The 21,356-nt window shown below is 54.8% G+C and overlaps 10 protein-coding genes across 10 annotated transcripts; 4 read left to right on the top strand and 6 right to left on the bottom strand.

Annotated features, from left to right (window-relative positions):
- Nucleotides 1–274: 274 nt before the first annotated feature.
- On the bottom strand, nucleotides 275–2,445 carry INS49_001049 (uncharacterized protein; the record flags this gene model as incomplete). Its single annotated transcript, XM_043161882.1, has 7 exons — nucleotides 275–658; nucleotides 784–880; nucleotides 956–1,097; nucleotides 1,608–1,627; nucleotides 1,903–2,051; nucleotides 2,178–2,208; nucleotides 2,399–2,445. 7 exons carry the CDS (start codon nucleotides 2,443–2,445, stop codon nucleotides 275–277), a joined length of 870 nt encoding a protein of 289 aa, XP_043030388.1.
- Nucleotides 2,446–2,788: 343 nt separating this feature from the next.
- On the top strand, nucleotides 2,789–3,587 carry INS49_001048 (uncharacterized protein; the record flags this gene model as incomplete). Its single annotated transcript, XM_043161881.1, has 4 exons — nucleotides 2,789–2,846; nucleotides 2,909–2,943; nucleotides 3,018–3,109; nucleotides 3,170–3,587. The coding sequence occupies 4 exons, from the start codon at nucleotides 2,789–2,791 to the stop codon at nucleotides 3,585–3,587; spliced, it is 603 nt and encodes a 200-aa protein (XP_043030387.1).
- Nucleotides 3,588–4,273: 686 nt separating this feature from the next.
- Nucleotides 4,274–8,673, bottom strand: INS49_001047 (uncharacterized protein; the record flags this gene model as incomplete). The annotated part of the gene is made up of 7 exons (XM_043161880.1): nucleotides 4,274–5,405; nucleotides 5,479–5,811; nucleotides 5,960–6,238; nucleotides 6,931–7,570; nucleotides 7,628–8,212; nucleotides 8,262–8,340; nucleotides 8,407–8,673. The coding sequence occupies 7 exons, from the start codon at nucleotides 8,671–8,673 to the stop codon at nucleotides 4,274–4,276; spliced, it is 3,315 nt and encodes a 1,104-aa protein (XP_043030386.1).
- Nucleotides 8,674–9,043: 370 nt separating this feature from the next.
- On the top strand, nucleotides 9,044–9,662 carry INS49_001046 (uncharacterized protein; the record flags this gene model as incomplete). The annotated part of the gene is made up of 2 exons (XM_043161879.1): nucleotides 9,044–9,137; nucleotides 9,310–9,662. The coding sequence occupies 2 exons, from the start codon at nucleotides 9,044–9,046 to the stop codon at nucleotides 9,660–9,662; spliced, it is 447 nt and encodes a 148-aa protein (XP_043030385.1).
- A 6-nt stretch (nucleotides 9,663–9,668) lies between these two features.
- INS49_001045 (uncharacterized protein) lies at nucleotides 9,669–10,849 on the bottom strand (the record flags this gene model as incomplete). The annotated part of the gene is made up of 3 exons (XM_043161878.1): nucleotides 9,669–10,328; nucleotides 10,387–10,712; nucleotides 10,795–10,849. 3 exons carry the CDS (start codon nucleotides 10,847–10,849, stop codon nucleotides 9,669–9,671), a joined length of 1,041 nt encoding a protein of 346 aa, XP_043030384.1.
- A 277-nt stretch (nucleotides 10,850–11,126) lies between these two features.
- On the top strand, nucleotides 11,127–12,291 carry INS49_001044 (uncharacterized protein; the record flags this gene model as incomplete). The annotated part of the gene is made up of 3 exons (XM_043161877.1): nucleotides 11,127–11,136; nucleotides 11,203–11,452; nucleotides 11,523–12,291. The coding sequence occupies 3 exons, from the start codon at nucleotides 11,127–11,129 to the stop codon at nucleotides 12,289–12,291; spliced, it is 1,029 nt and encodes a 342-aa protein (XP_043030383.1).
- A 371-nt stretch (nucleotides 12,292–12,662) lies between these two features.
- INS49_001043 (uncharacterized protein) lies at nucleotides 12,663–14,110 on the bottom strand (the record flags this gene model as incomplete). Its single annotated transcript, XM_043161876.1, has 2 exons — nucleotides 12,663–13,477; nucleotides 13,537–14,110. The coding sequence occupies 2 exons, from the start codon at nucleotides 14,108–14,110 to the stop codon at nucleotides 12,663–12,665; spliced, it is 1,389 nt and encodes a 462-aa protein (XP_043030382.1).
- A 751-nt stretch (nucleotides 14,111–14,861) lies between these two features.
- INS49_001042 (uncharacterized protein) lies at nucleotides 14,862–16,349 on the bottom strand (the record flags this gene model as incomplete). The annotated part of the gene is made up of 5 exons (XM_043161875.1): nucleotides 14,862–15,308; nucleotides 15,363–15,575; nucleotides 15,747–15,869; nucleotides 15,924–15,982; nucleotides 16,058–16,349. The coding sequence occupies 5 exons, from the start codon at nucleotides 16,347–16,349 to the stop codon at nucleotides 14,862–14,864; spliced, it is 1,134 nt and encodes a 377-aa protein (XP_043030381.1).
- A 681-nt stretch (nucleotides 16,350–17,030) lies between these two features.
- INS49_001041 (uncharacterized protein) lies at nucleotides 17,031–19,476 on the bottom strand (the record flags this gene model as incomplete). The annotated part of the gene is made up of 4 exons (XM_043161874.1): nucleotides 17,031–17,058; nucleotides 17,528–17,784; nucleotides 17,863–18,875; nucleotides 18,927–19,476. 4 exons carry the CDS (start codon nucleotides 19,474–19,476, stop codon nucleotides 17,031–17,033), a joined length of 1,848 nt encoding a protein of 615 aa, XP_043030380.1.
- An 892-nt stretch (nucleotides 19,477–20,368) lies between these two features.
- INS49_001040 (uncharacterized protein) lies at nucleotides 20,369–21,242 on the top strand (the record flags this gene model as incomplete). Its single annotated transcript, XM_043161873.1, has 2 exons — nucleotides 20,369–20,439; nucleotides 20,516–21,242. 2 exons carry the CDS (start codon nucleotides 20,369–20,371, stop codon nucleotides 21,240–21,242), a joined length of 798 nt encoding a protein of 265 aa, XP_043030379.1.
- Between the last annotated feature and the right edge of the window lie 114 nt (nucleotides 21,243–21,356).

Raw genomic sequence — 21,356 nt, 5'->3', positions numbered from 1 at the left:
ATCAACTTGTGGCACATTGTAGTGGTATTTAGATACACATTGTTCATGTAGAGGAAGCCGGCATTGAACCTTGTGGGCTCAGCGAGTTCAGCGTTCGACGACGAAAATTCTAAGATTATTGAATGGTTACGACGAAGCTTATACGAAGATGTGAGGATTCTCAACTGAAAAGTTGAAAGATATTGGAGGTCGAATAGCTGCAGGTAGTCTCTGCAACTCTCTCTACCTCTCTACCCCTTCTCTACAGTCTGCAACATGGTGTGCAGACTCCCATTCAATCATCCAGATCTCCCAGCTGGATGATGTCCTCGTCCTCATGGTCCTTCAGATGAGAACCCACGTCGTTGACAGTTTCCGGTACAACCTCGTACCTGTGAGAACCATCTTGACCAGAAGGGCTGCTGTCGTCCCCTTCGGTCTTCCCACCCTCGTCCTTGCTCCCGATGATGACGTTGCCAGCGACCAGGAACGTGGCCCCGACCCACCAAAGAGGAGGCAAGTCTTCCGAGAAGATGACAAGGCCGAGTAAAGCCGTGATAAAGAAGTTAGACGAGGTATTCATGATAGATACTTGCGTCGTCGAGTTGCCCCGAGCCAGCGCCTTTGTGAAAAGGGCCCACATCACTCCGTTGAAGAGCAAGTTGAGCCCGAAGAACACCTGGTATGCACCGTCAGCCTGGTGCTCTTTTGACAGTTGATAATCCCACTGTCCACCTGAAGCAGGATAGACCAGCCAGGCGTGTGAAGAGGATCGCAGAATGAAGCTCAGTTGGCACAACTTACGGCGCGGACAATGTACTCGACAAAGCCCTCGACGGAGTCGAGATGGAAGAACCCAGCGATGCCCTGTGCAAAGCTTACGGTGGCGTCGCCCGTTGTGCTATCCGGTAGTCAGCCAGCCAGTCCAGCCTAAAACAAACAGCCTCGAGGAGGTCCAACGTTGGGGACAACGTACAGCTTCGCGAAGACGCCGTTGAAAGAGGCGCATGCGCCACTGGCGACCGCCAATACGATCCAGTGGTTCCTCTGGGCCCAGCTCATCCCGTCGGCTCCTGAGGCTTGTGCAGGGTGTGTCTTGAGCAGAGGATGCTGCTCGCCTGGTTGGGACGCGAGCGAATGTTCCTTCCTCTGTTCAATGACGCCAGGTTCTGATGCAGCAGCATGACCTAGGTCGCCGGTGCCAGAACAGGGGTCTGGCTCTTCCCCGGCTGGGCGGCGCTGACGAAGCATTTTGCGGGTTGGCAGGGATGGAAGCAGAGAGAGATAGACGAGTATCAGTGTCTGGGTGGCTCATGTGAAGTTGGCGAATTTTTGTTCTATATCTCGTCCGTGTATTTCAGGTTGCTCTGGCAGGATGGGGATCAATCAAGTTGACTGGTGGTTTGCACAAAGAAGCCCGTGCTGGAATGCGCGACCCCTTTTCCGCAGACCCTGGGAAACTGAGAGCCTCAGTGAATGGCCCATGAGCACAATTACGAACACACTTGCACGACTGACGCATGTCGCTTCATTGATTGGAAGCATTTCCATGTCACATATCTCAAGTGGAATACTGGCAACACACATGGATCGGCAAGATAATTATGGAGGACGCCCAAAGCCTGGACGAGCAACCCTGTTCTTCAATCTGAAAGGCGTCTGCGGGACAGCATGATCCCGAATTCATCGCAGTCCTGTATCCCTTGTGAACCTGTCTCAAAACGCCTTGTGAGTGCCACCGTGAACCCAACGCCGAAAGGAAAAGATGGAAAGAGCCATGAACGAGTTCCGCAACAGCCCTGCGCAATGGTCTCGTTCCGCAATCATGGCACGATTGCCTAGCACTCCGTATGATAATCGAGACTTGCAGGCGTCGTCAAGCTTCTAATGCGACCAGAGAGTTGTGGCAACGACACCACCTACTGCCCCTCGCCTGGACGCTTAGCGTTGCAGCTGACGATCTTGACCTTATCAGCGACCACAGCCTGTCCGCCGTTCTCCATCTTGAACTGGACGTTCTTGATCAGGAAAGTCCAGACCTCGTCGCAAAATCGGTAGGTGTCGAGCGAGCCCTGTAAATGGGGAGGTGCCTCTATGTCAGTCTTGTTTTCCCACTGCCACTGCGCATTATCTCCCTGGCCCTTTAGGGTCTCCAGGCAGGTCAAGGGTCGGTCGCTTCGCCAACAGGTCGTTCCTACCTTGAACGTCAGCCGCGCCTTCACCTTCTCCCTGCAGCACGTCCGCGATTGCACGATCGAAGTTGGCCAGGATCTTCATCGCCAGCTGGGGGTGCGGGTGTCCGTGATGAGGTCGTCGAGGGTGTCTGTGAGAGTGGCACCGATGCTGCTCAGCGCGCGCGGCGCATGTCTGTTAGCCACTGCGATGTAGGTATAGCAGAGTGCGGTGCAGCGCAATGTACCTGCTACGGCGGTAAAGCTCGTAGTATTGCTGCCCGCTGGACGCCATCTTGTCTTGCGGTGCCGTCAGTTTCTTTCGGAGGGTGTCGTCGTCGATGAATGAGACAAGTTGGGTATAAATAGGCAACCGGGCAGAAGGCCAGGGGGGCGCCTACGGGCCGGGATGACAAGGCCGGCGCCGGCTAAAGGTGGGTCGCAGCGGTGTTGCCTGCCAATTGGCTAGCCACGTGACGAGACGAAGGATGTATCTCTGTACACCGGGTCGATGTTGATGACGGACGACCCTTCGGAGCTTGGCTGGTCGAGCTGTGCCCGCGTAACCTCTGCTGCCCTCTACAGACAACCAACCTCTTCCACCAGCCCTTCAACAAAGCTCTCCATCATCACCCAGGATGAGCACGACTTACTCTCTCGGTGGCGCCACCGGCGCCCTGGCCATTGTGGGAGCTTGTACGTCCAGGCTGAGCCCAGCCCTCGAGCTCGTCGTGGAGTTCCAGCTAACCGGGTCCTAGACATGCTCTTCACTGGCAGCGGCGAAGCCTTCAATGTACGTCGATCCAATCCACCAACACCTCCTCACAAGTCAACAAGCACGATAATCTGACCCAACCGCGCATCTAGGTCGGCGCCTTCCTCGAATCCGTGTCCCCAACAGCCTGGGCAAGCTTGGGCATCTCGCTGTGCATCGGCCTGTCGGTAGTCGGAGCAGCATGGTACGGATATCCCTCAGGAGCTTTAGCTGATCCAAGACACTCACTTATCTTCCCTTCCAGGGGCATCTTCATTACTGGATCCTCGATCGTCGGTGGCGGTGTTCGCGCCCCCCGTATCCGAACCAAGAACCTGATCTCCATCATCTTCTGCGAGGTCGTCGCCATCTACGGCGTCATCATGTCCATCGTCTTCTCGGCCAAGCTGAACGGCATCCAGGGCGAGGAGCTGTACGATGCCAAGACATATTACACCGGCTTCGCTCTGTTCTGGTCAGGTCTGACCGTGGGCGTCTGCAATCTGGTCTGTGGTGTTGCGGTGGGCATCAACGGCAGCGGTGCTGCTCTGGCTGACGCTGCGGACCCTACGCTCTTCGTGAAGATCCTGGTCATCGAGATCTTCAGCTCGGTTCTGGGCCTCTTCGGTCTCATCATCGGCCTGCTTGTCTCCAGCAAGGCAACAGACTTCGGCGAGGTGTAAGAAGAGAAGGGCACTACGGGAGAGAGCCATGTACCAAAATACTCGAGATTACCTCGAACCACGACGACAATTTCAGCCATATCATCTACGACATTACCACATCCACGGCGTTCGGAATCAGCATGGAAGGGATGGAGGCATTGGGTTTATCTAGAACAAGCCTGTATTATTGATCGAAAAGGCCATGCCAAGCTATCTTCTCTGAATCAGAACCGAGGCAAGGCGTTCCACATACGTATCCTATCTGTGTTCTTTCTTTACGGATTCTCTGAGTTGGGCGGCAAGGTCCCATCGACTCAACCATCTCCGTCAATACTCACAGTACTCGCGCAAACCCCCTATTATGACATCGATCTTCAAAGTCAAAATCTAAAAGCCAGTTTCTGTAAATGCCAACCCAGACAATGTCTAGACGTGGCAGCGTTCCTCCAGTTCATCTATTTCCTCCCAGCTTTTCCAAAGAATTACCTGCTCTTCCTTCCGCAAGAACAGCCTCCTGTCGTGAGTCCATGTGAAAATGCAAGTCATTAACATCGCAAACGTATGGGCGTTTTCTTGAAAGGATGGACCGATCAAACAAGAAAGAGACACAAGCCGTGCTTTGGTCGTCTTGCCGTTCGATGATAACGGCTATTCGAAAGCCAGAGGCCAGAACTTCTCCCTTAATCACCACTGCTCCGGAGATCTCAGATTTGCGTGGCGACGAAGCAACACGCACACGGAATTTCCTTCATCGGCGCCTCGATCTGCTCAACCTCCTTCATTTCCACATCCCCGTCAGAATCGTCCGGGATGAGCACAGCCTCCTGAGGCTGGGCGGGTTGCCCCTGAACTGCGCTAGGACGCTGTGGTGTAGGAGACTGCTTGGTCGCCTGAGCCTGGTGGGCATCCATCACCGGCGGTCGTTGGCAGTCTTGTCGTCGACCCTGGGCTTTCCGCTCTTGACTCCCAGTAGCAGGACGCGAGGCCTTGGGTGTCCTTTCGTATCCTGGCCTCTCCAAGGTCTTCCACTTGAACACGCGTTCAGCTTTGTAATACGGGACCGGAGCTGGCGTCCCATTGCCAGATTCCTGCGTCGGGTCCTTCAGATGCTGCAGTTGCTCGAAGTTTGGTTCAGACTCGGGCCCCTGATCAAGATTTCTGAGAACAGGTTTCATGGTGTTGCTGCTTTCAGAGCCCTGGGCCAAGGGCCTCAGACGCAACTCATCGAATCCTTGTTCAGGTATCGCCATGGCCATGCGCCTTGGTCTCTTCAGCCTCTCAGCCTTGCTTCGCTGTTCGTTTTCAGCTACATGAGCTGGTACCTTTGAGTCTCCTTCTTCCTCCGGGACAGAACATTCCTGAAATGGCGCCACTGCCATCTCATTCTGCTTCATCTGACACGGCGAGCTTCCTGTTGCCAGTCTCTGGATGATCGAGGCGCTGGCCTTAGTTGACAGGTCAGGAAGTGTCTTGGTGCTCCGAGACGGAGAAGCTGCCGATAGAGCAAGTTTGAGGGCTGTCGCTTGGTTTTTTATCCTGGTGGTCTGCAACACTTGGTGCTTCTTGGATCTGCGAGGATTCGAGGTAGATCCGTCATATTTTAGGGAATCTGAAAGCTCTGAGCCTTGTGATGGCGTCTTCGGCGCAGGTATTTCCACGTCGGACAACACTGGCGTATTTGTAAGAGTGGTCAAGGTGGAGTCATCAGAATACTCCACGTATTGCTGGAGGGACGTCCTGACAGCCGTGGCCTTCTGAGCCTGAATTTTGGACACTGTCTGTTGACAACTGTTGACAATGCTCATGCTGAAATGGCCGAGAGGCATGCCACGGGGCCTGAAAAGATTGCTATTGGTTTGAGCATTTATCAGTCATGGCTACTTTTCGGAATGGTATGAGCTGGACTCACTTGTAAACCACACGAGGGTGAGGACCATGTTGCAAGGCATTGACAACCTGGTCTCTGTCATACTCTGTAATCCCTGCATTGAGGTTCAACCTCTTCATGGTGTCATCAAAGTCCAGCGTGTAATCACTCTGGAATTCTCCTCGGTATGTGAATGGCAAGGCGTTGCGAAGTTGTGACCAAGTACCCTGCTCCAAGCTCTTGTGGAAGATCATGCATGGGCCTTGCCTCATCTGCGCAGCGTCAAATTGATCGGAGAGGCCCAAGAGTTCAGGAACCTTTGCAGTGACGCCATCAAAGGAAACATAAGGTGCGAGGTCGTCAGGATCGAAAGAGCTGGCAGGTCGGGAGTAATCGAGTTCATGATCTGAGTAGCTTCTCTGCAGTATAGAGCATGGCAGCTGCGACACGATTAAATAAGTATGAAGGGAGGATACCTGGCATGGCTTTGCTGGGACAACATACCCTGAACTTTGTGACACACATCTCACAAAATCCATCATAGCCTAGGAACAGGGCTGGCTTGGGTGGTTCGTGATCATCTCGTCCAGACCACTCGAGCGACCTCTCGAGAATCCTGGGCACGCAGATCTGCAGTACGCCTCGCAGACCAGCTCGCCAGATAGCTTCGTCACAGACATGACGGACCTCTATGCCATAGTCCCCACAGGAGTCGAATTTCTTGTAATTGAAATGGCACATCTTGAGATCCTCGAACACGTCGACATCCAGTGGATTGGGTTTGTGATACCACAGGGCTGGTCTGTATTGGGATCAGAAAAGGGGAGTGTCAGGCTTGGGGTGTAAACAAACGACGTGACAGCACACGGCGCCGCTTTGATGGCACCAAGCAAGCCAAATCATATAACAGAAATAGTTGCAGAGCGAAGATGGCGGGGTACAGTAATGCGAGACATGGGCGAAAAGATCAAGGTCAGCGTGATTAAGAAATGGCAGTGGCATTTTGCATGCAATGCCAGCTGAACTTCACTTCAAACACCTTATCGTTCAAGTGAATTGGGTCCAGCACGCCCACAAACGTAGTTTCTTCATTAACCAGTCCTTACATTGCTCATGAGGAGAGCTTCAACCTTTGTCCCCCTTTGCATGGGCCCTGTCCCCTTTGGCATACACAGGAGGGCATTTGCTCCTTTGAGGCTGCCAACGCGAGAGCTTCGTTGTCCTCCAGTACTGGTGGCTGACAATGTGCCATCTCCCCCAGCAGTCACTATGGCTCGATGGTATTCCGGCCGCGCTGGATCAAGACTGAAGTCATGGGCCAGCGTCACCGAAATCTTGCTGAGGCCCGACGGCGATATTCCGGACATCGCGTGAAGAGATGGGAGGACAAAGAGATGGAATGTGACCAGGGCAGACGCAGGATTGCCTGGTAGAGAGAAGATTACCTTCGACACGCGTTCCCCTCCATCAGTCTTGCCAGGAACTGTTGCAAACGTCGTTGGTTTCCCTGGTTTCATGTTCACCCGACCGAAGTGGATGATTCCGCCCAGCGACCTCTCGATGGTTGGCTTCAGGAGGTCAAGCTCTCCCATGGACACTCCACCCGTGGTGATGATTAGATCAGCCCGTCGCATTCCATCCCGAAGCGTCTCCTCCAAGGTTCCAGGCTTGTCGCTGGCGATTCCTAGATCGATGACTTCGTAACCCCAGTCTCTGGCTGCTGATATAAGTGTAGGCCGGTTCGTATCTCGCACCTCTCCTAGGCGCAGCGCTCCAGGACGATCATGGTTGATTATTTCGTCTCCAGTTGACAAGACACCAACGACAGGCCGCCGATATACCTGCACTTGGGAGACACCGACGGCTGCCATGAGGCCAATTTCACCGCCAACAGCAGACACTTGCTCGCCTTTTTGAAGGATAACCGAGCCTTCTTTGACATCACTGCCGACTTCCCTCACGTTCTGGCCTGCTTTCACATCATTTGCCAGTATTTCAACTTCTTTCTCTTCCTTGTCATCTTCCGTCTTGGATTTCAGAACAGTATCTTCAACCATAATAACAGAAGTTGCGCCAGGCGGTAGCGGGGCACCCGTTGTGATCCTGGCTATCTGCCCTTCTTTAAGTTCCTTAGCTTCACCGGGGGCAGCGTGAGACACAGCAGTCACCGGAAAAACCCCTTTCATGTTACCATCCTGAGGGACAACGACAGCATATCCGTCAACGATGCTGGCACGGAATGCTGGGACATCCTCAGTGGCTTTAACATCCTCTGCAAGGACCGCTCCTATTAGAGCTGTGTCGGCTTTTGAAGAGATGACAACGGGAGCAGGAGTGTGCTCCTGGATAAGCGCCAGCGCGTCCTCGACTGGCAGCATAGCATAAGGCGACTCCCTGTGCCTTCGGGTCGGGCCGAGCAGGGGATCATTTGACAAAGGGTTATCGCTGGGGCTAGTGTGCCTGACGAGGGCACCGTGTCCATGATCGTGTCCGTGGCTATGACTGTGCCCTTGGCCATGGCCATGGCTGTGGCCGTGACTGTGGCCGTGCGAGTGAGAGTCGCCGGAAGCCGAGCCAACTCCAGCATCCTTCTCCAGTTTCTCGACGCCCCCAGAATGAATAGACCGAGAGTCCGCGCCGGCGGCCTGGATACAGGCGTGAGGCAACAGTTTGATGACGGCTTGGAGATTCTCCTTGGCACCCTTTGGCGACCCGGGGAGAGTGATGAGCAGAGACCCATTTCTGACCCCAGCGACAGGTCTCGACATCATGGCAACTTGAAAATGTCAGCTGATGGAGTATGTTTCAGTCATGGAAAGACATACAAGGTGTGACACTCAGAGAAGCAGCAAGCATGCCATGGACAAGACCAGGTGCTTGTTTGTGGAGAAGCGCAGATACAGCCTGTTCGTCCACCTTCATCAGAGAATGCGACTGAGAGAATACCAAGGATTTTCTTCAGGGGAATACCTCTGGGGTTTGGTCCGAGACTGCGAATCCCGTGCCGCCAGTGGTCACAATCAAATTGACCGGATCCGCGGAGTCGGCCCACAACATGAGCTGTCTTTGAATCAGGGCCACGGAGTCTGGGACAATCTTGGTCTCGACGACCTGCCACCGATCAGCTCCATCTTTTTCAAAGACTGAACGCAGAGCATCTCCAGCGGCATCAGTTGTGGGGTCCTTGGATGCTGTTGTCGAGACGATCAGAACAGCTGCTTTGAGTGTCTGGCTCATGATGATCCTGTTCTGGGGACGCAGCAGCTGTATATGTGCTCTGACAGTGGGATTTCGAGACAAAATTGAGTTTATTATATTAGGGTCTACTTGGAATTATTCGGAAAATGGGACATGGACTGTACAGGCAGCGGAGTTGTCGTATCCTCGCTCATCCGGAAGACTCAGAAGATGGATTGCGGAGAGTGACGTGTGCAAGTGGCAGGGGTGGAAGCAATTGAGCTCTTTCTAGCCCCACTTAGCTCTCTGGCAGCTTTCCGGTTGGCCAGCAAATTCCCATTCCCAAGCTTCACATTAACAGACGGGCATTCATTTGACTATTTCTCATCCCGTTCATCCACCGCACTTCGAAGCGCACGACAAGGCCAACATGGTCCGCATCAAGGAGCGCTATCTCCTTGTGGACATCGTCTATCCAGAGGCTGCCCAGAATCAAGCCAAGGCGGGGCTTACCCGATCTCCTCGTTTACAACCAACCCACTGCGAACGCCTGCAATGCCCGCTCCATTCAATACGCTATCAAGGCTCAGGTCACTGACCTCTTCGGTGACTATGGCGCCGGCGCAGTTGAGCGCAGCCTGAGAGGTCTGATTCTGCTCGCCTTCAGCTGATCAGCCATACTGACCGATTCCATAGTCAAGTATCTTTCCAATGCGACTTCAACTTGCATTCTCCAGTGCTCACGAGAGCACTACCGCCTCGTCTGGGCGGCTCTTACCATGATGATGCATGTGCCGACCAAGCAGGGCCCGGGTCTTCCCTGCATCTTCCGGGTAGTGCGCGTCAGCGGCACGATCAAGAAGGTCGAAGAAGAGGCCATCCGACGAGCCAAACAACTGATCCTCGCGGCCAAAGATGAGATGGCCGGGAAGGAAACCAACGCGCTCCACTCCTTGTTCGGCGCGAAGGACTCGACCAACGATGTGGCGATGGTTGACCGTGACGACGAATCTGATCTTGACGCCGGCGGCTCTGAAGATAATGACTGAAGACACTCATTTCTTCTTCCGCGTTACTTTGACGCCGAGATCCGAAGGCAACGGCATGGGCACGTCGTCCAAATCAGCGTCCCCGGCACCGGTCTGACCCATCGCGCTCGCTTGATCTTCTCTGATCTTGGCTTGGTCTTCCTCTGTCTTGGACTCAGCCGCGTCGTACTCATCCTTCTGGTCAACCCACCGCTCTTGTATGTCCTGAACATCGAGCATGGAGGGTTCGTTCCTCATCGCGACCTGCCAGACAGTGTCGTTGGCTCCCTCTGCGCTGCCGAAAACATACCCGCCTGCGCGGTCGATCACTTTTAGTAGGTGCATCATGCTTTTCTTGTTCTCGACTGCCAAAACCTCGAACTGAACCAACGCGAAGCTTTCTACCAGATTCGCGACAGCTTCGTTGAGAGCCCGGAACTTCTCACTTCGCAGCGCAGGCGACTCTTCCTCGAGACTCGGCAGGAGGTACGACAGGTCTTGTACCTCGGTATAGAAGTCGAGGTTGAACGGTAACGGATCATATGACGAGACCTTGTCGATCTTGGTAAGGACGTTGATGTGCGGGAGGTCCATTTGTAGCATAGCTCGGAGCGCGAGCAGGAGGTTCGAGAGGTAAAGAGAGGGTTGGGTCAAGCAGAAGCTGTCGGAGAGGTGTAGAACGACCATCTAGTCCTGCGTCAGCACATTGCCGTGAAGGAAATAGCGACGGCTGCCCGCAACGGACCCGAAATCCCATCTTCTGGAGCTTGAAGAAGATGTTGCGCAACGAGTTGTGATGCGTGTACAGCTCGACCTGTCCGGGACAGTCAAATAGAATGTAGTCGTCACCAAACTCTTTCAAGCCCTCCTCGAGCCACTCAAAATTGTGTTCCAGCTCCTCGAGGGCGTAGAGAACCCCGCCGTTCGGGCCAAGATTGTCGCTGCCCATAATTTCCTCCAACGTGACGAGGTCACGGATGTCTAGAGCGCATGGGTAGCTCGTTTTATCGTTCGCAGGATCGAGATTAACAACTGAACATTGTCTGCCTATTGCGCCCATAAACTGGTGCACTGGGGAATGGACTTGTCAGTCTGGAGCCAGGACGGCAGACGCGGACGGTAGGTTGTTGGTAGGCTAGCTTACTGCCGTCACAATATGTACTCTTGCCGGCGCCGGGGCTGCCCAGGACAAGTTGTGCGAACGGCATCTTGGATCACAAGTAGTCCAGGGTGCTGCACTGTTCACTTATCTTGCCGCAGTGTGAGAAGCGATCTTGAAGCGACAGGTGGGAGTGACGTTGGTGTTGGTGGAAGCGCAAGCTGCCCCACGCAGCCGCGGGATACCAAAAAAAAGCTGCAGGGGTCAGCTTAGCTCCCCTGTCCATCAACTACAGTGGGCTTTGTTGATCGAGCAACACCAACCGCATTCCTTCTGCAGCGACCATAAACCACTGTCCTTTTTTCACCACAAATACAACTCACACCATGGCCCCAGGTATGCGATGTTTCCAGGATGCGAGGCTTCCCTCTCAGACTCTCAGAGACTGACATAGAATTGTAGCAACGCAATTTGAGGTCGCGCAGCCCCCAGACGACGCCGTATCGCGCGTCGTCTTCGCTCCAGAATCATCAACACGGCTGCTTGTCTCGTCATGGGACAAGAACGTCTACCTATACGAAGTCGAGGATGGCGAGACACCTTCAGCAGCACTGGTGCGCCAGTTCGAGCACCGCGCGCCCGTTATGGACGTGTGCTTTGGCGCTAGCGACAACGAAGCCTTCACGGCCGGGGTGGACCACAGGGTGACAAGGTAGGCCAACCAAGAACGGCCCCTCCCGCGTGCCCCAATCTTGCTCTCTTCTGACAGTGAACCAACACAGGATCGATCTGGAGACCGGCTCCCAGACTGTCATGAGCGAACACACCAAGCCCGTCCGCTGCGTCGTCTTCTCCGCCGAGCACCAACTCCTCATCTCCGCCTCGTGGGACAGCACGCTACACATCCACAACACCGCCGCGCCCGACAGCCCCCCGGCCGTCGTCCAGCTCCCGGGGAAGCCGCACGCCATGTCGTCGAGCCCGACCAAGGTCGTCGTCGCCATGACCGCGCGGCTGGTGCACATCTTCGACCTCCCCACCATCGCCAAGCAGCTCGCCTCCTCGTCGGCGCCCGAGATCAGGCCCTGGCAGTCGCGGGAGTCGTCCCTCAAGTTCCTGACCAGGGCCGTCGCCTGCATGCCCAACGATGCCGGCTATGCCACCAGCTCGATCGAGGGCCGCGTCGCCGTGGAGTGGTTCGAGGACTCGGCTGAGTCGCAGGCGCGCAAGTACGCATTCAAGTGCCACCGGCAGGCGGCTCCTGAGGAGGAGGGCGGCGGGGACGTTGTCTTTCCTGTCAATGCGCTTACGTTCCACCCTGTGTTTGGGAAGACGTTTGCGAGCGGTGGCGGCGACGGGACTGTGGCGCTGTGGGATGCCGAGGCCAAGAGGAGGATGAAGCAGTACCAGAATTTTGGCAATAGTGTGGCATCGCTTGCCTTCTCGTCCAACGGGAAGTACATGGCAGCGGGTGTCTGCCCCGGTTTCGAGACAGGGCAGGAGGATTACAGTGGGCACGGCCAGAGACCAAGGTGGTCATCAGGGAGTTGAGCGAGACAGAGGCGAAGGGCAAGGGAGCGAAATAGCTGCTGGCTCTGCAATAGCTAGAAGGGCCAAATCATAATCACGATTACGACAGTGTGATCTGGAGGCGATGCAAAGACTGATACCACAAGCAAAATGAGGTAAGGCCTACTCTCTGACCCAAGCCGCATGTTTCCCTCGACACTGCCTCGGGACAAATCGAGCGAAATTACTGATGAGTTTCGAGATAGATACCTATCGAGCCAGATAACAATGACTGAGAATCCTCAAACGATGAGCACCAGCGATGTTCCTTTGGATTTGTTGGCTCATGGCTGTTCTCCGTTCCCAAGGCTGGGATTGAGACCAACAAGATTGCTAGAAAGATGTGATCCATATTACCGGCTTGCATCGCCGCGCTGGAGGGGTGTATCAGTGATCACGAAGTCAGATTTCAGTCGGGAAGGCGGGCCAGGACGTAGTGTCAGTGAGTTCGACTTTCCAGTCTCACAATTCATACTTCGCTTCGGGAACGGTTGTATACTTGGGCTCGAATCCTGTACAACCTCTCCCGGGGGTTCACTTGATGAGTCCATTTTGCCAGAGTTCTCTGGCCGAGGAGAGTCGGTCCGTGGGATCACGATGGGGCCGAAGTTGTCAACCAAACGGATTGGCCTGCCGTACCTATCAAGATCAATCTTGTGACCTTTTGTTGTCGCTTCCTTGACCTCAGAAGACTCGTCAGGATCCTGAGACTCTATTTTGAACTGCGATGAGCCGAAGTACTGCCGTCCACGCCATAGACCGGCAGTCGTCCGAGTTTGGGTTTGCCTTTTGACTTCGGGACTGATTTCTCTTTGCCTTTGCTGTGAGGCTTTGCCGGTCTGAGTCAGGTCTAGGCTTCCGACATTTATGTCAAGCTGCTGAAGCCGTCTTCTTTTGCCAAGGAAGAGGGGACGCGCCTCGTCTTCGGTGAATCCGTCGGTCAGCTTCTGTCTATTCTTGGTTATCGGCGGTTTCGTCTCCGGGTTGACTCGAGGCTTGTGAAGCACCTTGAAGCCCTTCGGTGGGGATCTGTCAAAGATCAAAAAGCGGCCCCTGGTCTTTGGCTTCTGACTTTCTGCGTTGGTGGGAATGGAGGTCCCATCGCCTTCAGATGATGATGTTAAAGCGGTGATGTCGGCCTCTCCGTCTTGGCCAGGCTCGGAAGAGTCTGACGAATAAATGCAGGGTCAGCGATGCTCGTGTTATAATAGCAATTATGTTCCTCACCATCTTCAACTTCGTCAGATTCCTCCAAGCTCATATTCTCTAGAGCATCAACTTCTGAGGCCGCATCTCCGCGAGGTCTTCTTTCACCGCTTTTGGTTGGACCTTTCACCACGTCTCCGGCGGCTGGTTGCTGGTGCACTGATCCCTTATGACCAGGCGAGCATTCAACGACATGAGTCTCATGTGATCCTCCCTCGTCTGAGGAGCCATCGTCTTCTCGTGTCAATACAGGCGCAGATGAGGCAAGCGCCTCCCAAGCGAGGTCACTCGGCGTCTTGTTCTCTGCGGACGCCAAGGAGAACCTCAAGCGCTTGCGGTCTTTGTTTGGGATTGATCGCGAAGGCTGTTGATTCTTGGCCGCATTGCGATGTTCGGTAGTCTTTTGCTCTGTTACACTCAGACTCCTAGTGCGTGTGAGGAATCGCTCCACGGTTTGCGCCGGAGGCGATGTGTGCCGTCTCTTCAGGGAACGGCGGGAGTATGTACGTAAGAGTGTCTTGTGGCTGGATGGCAACCTTGCCTCGGGAGCCTTTGCGACTCCAGGCAAGTCACTGGGGTTGGTTTGCCGTGGCATAATGGCTAGATCATCCTGGGAAGGCCACTAGGGTGAACCAAATGACAATTGAAACGAAGGGCCGTCAGTGGTGACGACCCTGGACTCAGAGGCGAATCTTGGACGGAAGATGGAAATGGTGAAGTTGAGGAGTTGCTGGAAGTTTTCGCGTGGACGATCGAGTGCTCCCTCGCTCGACCCCGATCAAACTCCTAGGCTGGGTTGAAGGAAGGAGCTTCGGTCTTGTGCTCCTGCCTTCCAGTTAAACTGAACGCACTCCACATGATGCCTGGTTCCAATGTACCTACCTGATACCCCTCTAATGTACGTACTGATACAACTTGTCTGGGAATTTCCACTCCAACATGGATCTTATGTAGTGGCTCTCGCTACACCTGGTGGTAATATCACATTGATGCAGGCGCTGGTGGTTGCATATCGGTTAGAATGGAAACGCAGCCGCATAGAACTGCAAATTTGCTCCAAAATCAGATGTAAAACAGCACATCAAGACCAACGTCAAATTTGTATTGAAGCACCGCATTGCAGGTTTTAAAGCTAGCAGTCTGTCATGGCTAACAGTATAGGAGCCATCCATGCTGTCCATCAGCCCTCAACGTCTCCAAACCTCCTAGCGGTTGCCGTATCTTGGTCCCCAAGCGTATTGGTGGTCCCAGTGCTGTTGGTATGGATGACTTCTCTGCTGCCAGTCGTCATGAGCACCCCATGCCAGGTAGTGAGCGTTGCGAGGATGAGCCACCGGCTGATTCCCCTAGTTCTCAGCCGGTGTAATGGCCTCCTGAAGAGGGACATAGTCGAACTTTCCGGCCATGCCCAGTAACCAAACCTCGCCTGGGTGGTCGACAGACTGTCCCTGATAGAGGAAGATGTTGGGGAAGCCGGGGTCGAATGGCACAGCGTCCTCGATCTCCTTCAAGTCCTCGTGCGAGAGGTGCAGCTTCAGGGCCTCAACGTTACCCTTCAGGTGGTCAACCTTGCGGCCGCCAACAATGGGGAACACATAAGGGGTCTTGTGCATGACATATGCCAGAGCAACACTCGTAATGACTGTGTTCTTGCGGTTGGCGATCTTTTCAAGAACGCCCGAGACCTTGATCTGCTGCTCAGTGGCCTGAACCTTACGGCCCTCCTGAGACTTCCTCTGCTCCTCAGTCTTGAAGCTTCCTCCGCCGAGAGCTCCCCATGGAGCCAGGCCCATCTGTTCTGGGTTTAGTTGTTGTACAGTACAAATTAGATTCAGAGTGGTGCTTACCCCTTCCTCTCTGCACATTGGGATGATCTCCCGCTCGAAGTCTCTGCTCTCTGCATTCCAGCGGCCTTGGTACACGCAGAACTGCCTCAGACCATGGTCCCGCGCATACTGGTTGGCTTTGGAAACTACCCAGGCCGGTGTGTCAGAAACTCCCAGGTAGAGGACCTTGCCTTGGACCACCAAGTTGTTGAGGCTCTGCATCAGCTCAGGGATCTAAAAGAGCCCAGTGTCAGCTTATTTGTTGCCTTTTTCGGAAGTTCAGACCGATGACAGCAGTTGGCTTTTGGAACAGCAGTGCTTCAATCTTGACCTGTGGCATTCTGGACAACACAAGACCTGCCGCCCGCCCACGAGGACTCCGGAGGACCAGGGGCCCCAACTTACCGACACAGAGAAGTCCCACCAGTGAACGTAAAGAAGGTCGATGTAATCAGTGTTCAGCTTCTTCAAGCTGGCCTTCAGTGAGGTGTGCAAGCTCTTCGTGCCATTGCCGGTGAAATTTGCCATCTTCGAGATGTCAGTCGGTTATCAGCGACCTGGCACAATCGTGGCACCACTCACAATGCGTCCTTCTCCAGGCGGTCCGCCCATGAAGTTCGTCGTGTACTTGGTCGCGATGACTGGATGCAGAGTGTCAGGTGAGACATTATCATCATCGACCTGCAGATGTCCCCTTCCCTGGTCTGGTTACTTACCCATCTCATCTCTGTTACCACGCTTCTTCATCCATTCTCCGATCCACATCTCTGATTCACCGAACTGGTAGTTGTTGGCGGTATCGATGAAATTTCCGCCTTGTTCGTAGAAGTAGTCCAAGATGCCCTCGGTGGTCTTTTGGTCGCAGGCTCCCATGTAGGACTCCCAGGCGTTGCCAAAATTCATGGCGCCGAGACAGAGAGGCGAGACCCTCAGAGATGCTGATGGTGACAGCAGGCGATAACGGTTCAGAGGGCCCTTCGGCGGGGGTGCCATTGGAAGTGCAGACATCTTGGCAGTATTGTTCTCGGAACCAAAGTAAGGATAACAGTCGTAGGTGTGTTCCAGTTGGTCTCTGAAAAGAAGGGATTGTTTGATGAAGTGAAGCGCGGCAGAAGAGCGAGACGGAAAGAGTTATGAGACTAGTTTAAATATATATAGGAAGCCACATGCGGGATTGTCGGCGGAGAAGGAGCTTTGACTGCAAAATACTTTGGAACCTCCTCATCTAGGTCGGTACTTCAGCGTTCCCCTCTTCTAGCCCATGGCCCAAACTCTCCCAGACGTCAAGATCTCCATAGAAGGGCACTTTCTAATAAGTTTCATCGGCGCGGGGACGGCCGGACCCTTGGCCCATCGCTCTGATACAATTTTTCCAAAAAGTCGCCGATTGTCGAATGTCAAGTGTCCCAATATCACAGCCAGGGGTTGTATACAGCTCCACTCCACCTAGACTGGAACACCTCCTCTGACCACGACCTGGTGGGCTGTGAACGCCCAGCAAAAACTACAGTAATGGGGCTCCAAGTGGGCAGTATCTCGATCGCCCGGTAGATATACGAACACGATGACGAGGAACTTACAAATGCGCAATGGTTGATGATCGTTGTTAACGACCAATGTCCGATCGGACTTAACGCGCGGCTAAAGACCGTTGCGACCGAGAACACTGGGGATAGCTTCAAGTCCTATCTAGGATCGCTCGTTGCCTGCCTCAGGGCTGGCGTCAACCGTAACACAGCTCGCAAGGATCGTAAGGTTCTGTGCAGATGCTCCCTCTAGAGAAGCCCGCACAAGCGAATCGAGAACAACCACCCCTAGGTACATGGTGTATGCAGTAACACCGTACACGAGCCAATAGTTGAGGGCTTTTGCTCGACAAGTGTCAATCATCATATGCAGGCCATCATGCTGGGTGATGTACCAGTCGAGCTCTATGCCGATATGCGAGATTCCTGCGAACTGCATTGACTTGTGTCGGCGCCGGGCGATGCGTAGACGAAGCCCAGCATAGACAGGCCCCGAGGCATATCTACAAAGCCATGCTCCCAGCAGGGCGCCTGGATTGGAGCTTCACGGAGTAATACATTGATGTCATTGCATAAGTGTGGGTGTGTGTATGCATTATGCACACCCATTCTATACATCTCGTCTTCTCTTCCACAGCTCTAGCAAGTCCACACGCCAACAATGCCATCTTGGCGGCCTTCCAGCAAATAGCCATCTTGTAGGGCCACGCGTCCCACAGTAGCCGGCGGCGCCTTGCCCTCCTCGCGGCTTTGACCCCAGCACCGCAGTCCCACTGGCGAGACTCCAGCTTATCGTATACCTTGACCACGTCTTCGCCTGCGGCCGAGACTATTCTCCGGTTGTCAAACGCCATGGCCGTGACGGGGTGATCGTAAGCGTATGCGTCATAAATGGACCCAGTTCGGAGGTCCCATATCTGAGATGGTGTTAACACAACTCACTTGGAAAACCGAAAGAGGTTGGCATTTTACAACAGGGCGAAAGGAGGACTTACCCGAATGCTCCGGTCCAGACTTCCTGTTACCAGGTGAACGTCGTCAAATTGAAGACACGTCACGGGTCCGGTGTGGCCGACTAAGCTCCGGTGAACTTGACCACTACGCAGATCCCAAAGCCTGACCATTCCATCAGCTGTTCCGCACGCGAGCGCGGCGTCAAAGACCTGCAATGCGCCAACAAAGTCGGCGTTTGGTACAGGCGCGCGGCTTGTCGATTTCCAAGTGTTCTCTCCCAAAGTGACTGAGGCCTGAGCGGCAGCCCACATCACGTCCAGGGTCTGCACGCACCGCCCCTTCTCCAGGTCCCATTGTCGGATTGTCTTGTCAGCTGAGCCAGATACCAGAGTATTGCCCCTGAAGTGAAGGGCAGTGACCTCGTCCATGTGCGCTTGTAATGTCGTCAGGGCGCAGCCGTCCATGCTTCCCGCGGGTGGGTCTACAGGCTGGTCTTCCGGGTTCTCAAAGGCCATGCCGTCTTCATCTTCGTCCTGATCGAGTTGCCCGCCTAGAGGGTCGTACTGTGCTTTGCTGAGGTCCCACAAGCGGATCGTAGCATCCACAGATGCCGTAGCGCAAATATTGTCTTCGACCTGCAGGGTTCGGACAGAGGCTGTGTGGCCCTCAAGGGCTCCGATGCAGCGTCCTGCGTTCAGGTCCCAAACCCTCACAGTGTCGTCCAGAGCAGAAGTGACCATTGTGCCGAAGGGAGCGTCGAAGTCCATGGCTGTGATGGAGTCCTGGTGAGCACGAATCTCCCGAATAGAGGTGCCCGGCTCGATGTGCTCATGTAAGATTGGCATCGACTTTCTCCGCAGACTTCTTGGCTTCTTCGACTTGGTGGGCGTGCTATGAGCGGATGGCAACTTCTCGTATATCGACTGTGACATAAAGCCTGAGTCCCCGTCGTCTTCCCCAGCGTCACTGCCCTTGGTTGGCGTGAGGGCTGCCACGGACTCGGCTTCGGCGACCAGCTCTTCAGCCTCCTCTAAGCGGTTCTCCACATCGACAACTGGAGGGTGTTAGTTCTTCGTACGATGACGGGGTCGAGCGGCAGTCTTACTATCGTGTTCTAGGACCGCTTCGTCCTGTTCAAAGCCGGCCAGCCTCTCCAAGATAATTTTCCGCATCCCCAATAGATTTGCTATCTTGTTGTCGATTTCCCGGATCTCGCTGCTTGCCATATTCTTCCGCACGCCCAACATCTCGAATTCGTGCAACATGGCGGCCTTTTCCTTTTGAAGTTTCTGTACCGCCTGCGGGCTGTTGGGATCGATCCGTGTGTCCTCGATCAATTTCCTTCCCCTCGAGACCCTTCTCCTGTGCTTCTTTCCATCGTCGGTGAAATCTGGGAAGGAGGCCTTGAAGCCTTGAAACAGCGAGTAGGAGTTTTCATCCTCAGGGATGTCCTTAAGCAAGGCATCTGGTACGTATGACAGTGCCCGCTGTTGTATCTCTGTCGTGGAAAGCTTTGACCGCACAAGGTCGGTAGGGGTCGTCCGTGCCCTGGAAAACATGCTCCGCTGGAGGTTCGGCCTCCGCAGCTGTTTTGTCACCTCGCCCATGGCGGACTGGTAGTGCTGGTGGCCGGTCGGATCGGACAGAGGGCCCATCAGTTGACTGGCCGTCGTCGTCACTTTGCGGCCGAAAGCCTCAAAGCCACGGGTCTGCATGGGTCATAACGCTGCCGTCAGCGGGGCGTGCCTCTTGGATACACAGACACAGAGAGACAGGGCAGAGACTCCTCAGAGGAAGTGCCTGTAGAGGTGGGAGAAGGTGCGCACCGAGATGATTGACGAATCACCATGGTCGTCATAAAAAGCATTGTGGTCGCCGGTGCTGGCCATGCGTTAAACAATGGAGAACAAGTGGAGCTCGGATGGAGCTCGGTCGGTAAGGTTTCTGTCTGCAGCTAGCCTCTGCCGGTGGGTGAGTTGCCGCGTTCTAGAAGTCTGAGGAGAAGCGGTTGAGCCCAAAATGCAGCATCGGTCGGTGAGAGCAATTGAAAATGTCGGATCGAGTCGCGGGAGTAGGGTCGCGTAAATGCGAGATCACAGACGAGGGTTCGCTGGAGCTCGAGGGATGCCACCCGCCCGCTGCATCGGGCAGAGATTGGCCAGCTCGCCTGGCAGCTGCTACACTAGCACTACCTGCACGCGACACGGGCAACCCAATTGAGGGCCGGACCAGCGACACCCTTGCGTCACTCACGGGGGCGAGTCGGCTCGACAACCCCGCCAACCCTCCGTGCACGGCGGAAGCGGCTCGGAACTCAAAGTCGCTCCAAGACCCCTGCTCAGCACTCGAGCTTCCGAACCGGTCCTGACAAAGTGCCGTCAAGGCCCACGATGATTATTTGAGTCATTCCGACGCGCAAAGAATACTTCACCCTCGCATATCCAAGAAAAAGCCCCGTGTCCAAAGGCTGAGGGCTCTCATCTCGGGTTTCCCCTCCGCAAATAGCACCGCCCTCTAACCGCCCTCACCCAATCTAACACGCTCGAGATGGACTCCCTAATCGACCTCTCCGACGCCTCCAAGGCGCTCGACTTGTCGCGCATCCGATTTCAGCTCATGTGAGGCTCCGCGAACCCTCAATACTGCGCTCCCGCGTAGAATAATAGGATTTGACAGCTGACGGCCCAAGTACAGCCGCCTTGAAGACACAATCACCTTCCACCTGATCGAGCGCGTCCAGTTCCCGTTAAACAGCAACATCTACGTCCCCGGCGCAGTACCAATACCCGACACCAACCTCTCCCTAATGGACTGGTACTTCGTCGAGCAGGAGAAGCTCCAGTCCCTCATCCGCCGCTACGAGTCGCCCGACGAGTACCCCTTCTTCCCCTCGTCGCTCAAACAGCCCATCCTCCCCGCCATAGACTACCCCAGGATCCTCCACCCCAACGACGTCAATGTCAACGAAAAGATTAAGCGCTTTTATATCGACCAGTTCCTGCCGCGCGTGTGCCCGGACTTTGGCCACGGAGACCGGGGCGTCTCGCAGGAGAACTACGGCAGCAGCGCGACGTGCGACATCGCCGTCCTGCAGGCACTTTCGCGGAGGATACACTTTGGCAAGTTTGTCGCCGAGTCTAAGTTCCAGTCAGACACTGAGGCCTACACGCGCATGATCAAGGCCAGTGACCGTGAGGGCATCGGCGCCTCCATCACCAACGCCGCCGTCGAAAAGCAGGTCCTCGAGCGCCTCAAGCTCAAGGCCCAGACCTACGGCACCGACCCTTCCGTCGGTGTTGGCGCGGAGCAGAGCAAGATCAACGTCGACGCCGTGGTGGCCATGTACAAGGACTTTGTCATCCCCTTGACGAAGGAGGTCGAGGTGGAGTATCTGATGCAGAGGTTAGAGCCAGCGGCATGAAGCAGCGGCCCAGCGAGAGGCGTCGTGCAGCTTTCCGGGGGGGGGGGCATCTCAGGGAGCAGGGCGCCATTGCCCGCGCTTAGAAAAGGCGTAGATGTAATGCGACGAATTTGC

The sequence above is a fragment of the Diaporthe citri genome (genome assembly GCF_014595645.1).
Source record: "Diaporthe citri strain NFHF-8-4 chromosome Unknown scaffold_1, whole genome shotgun sequence".
Classification (NCBI taxonomy): domain Eukaryota; kingdom Fungi; phylum Ascomycota; class Sordariomycetes; order Diaporthales; family Diaporthaceae; genus Diaporthe; species Diaporthe citri.
Note: the sequence above shows the minus strand (reverse complement) of the source record. Positions and strands in the feature narration are given on the sequence as shown.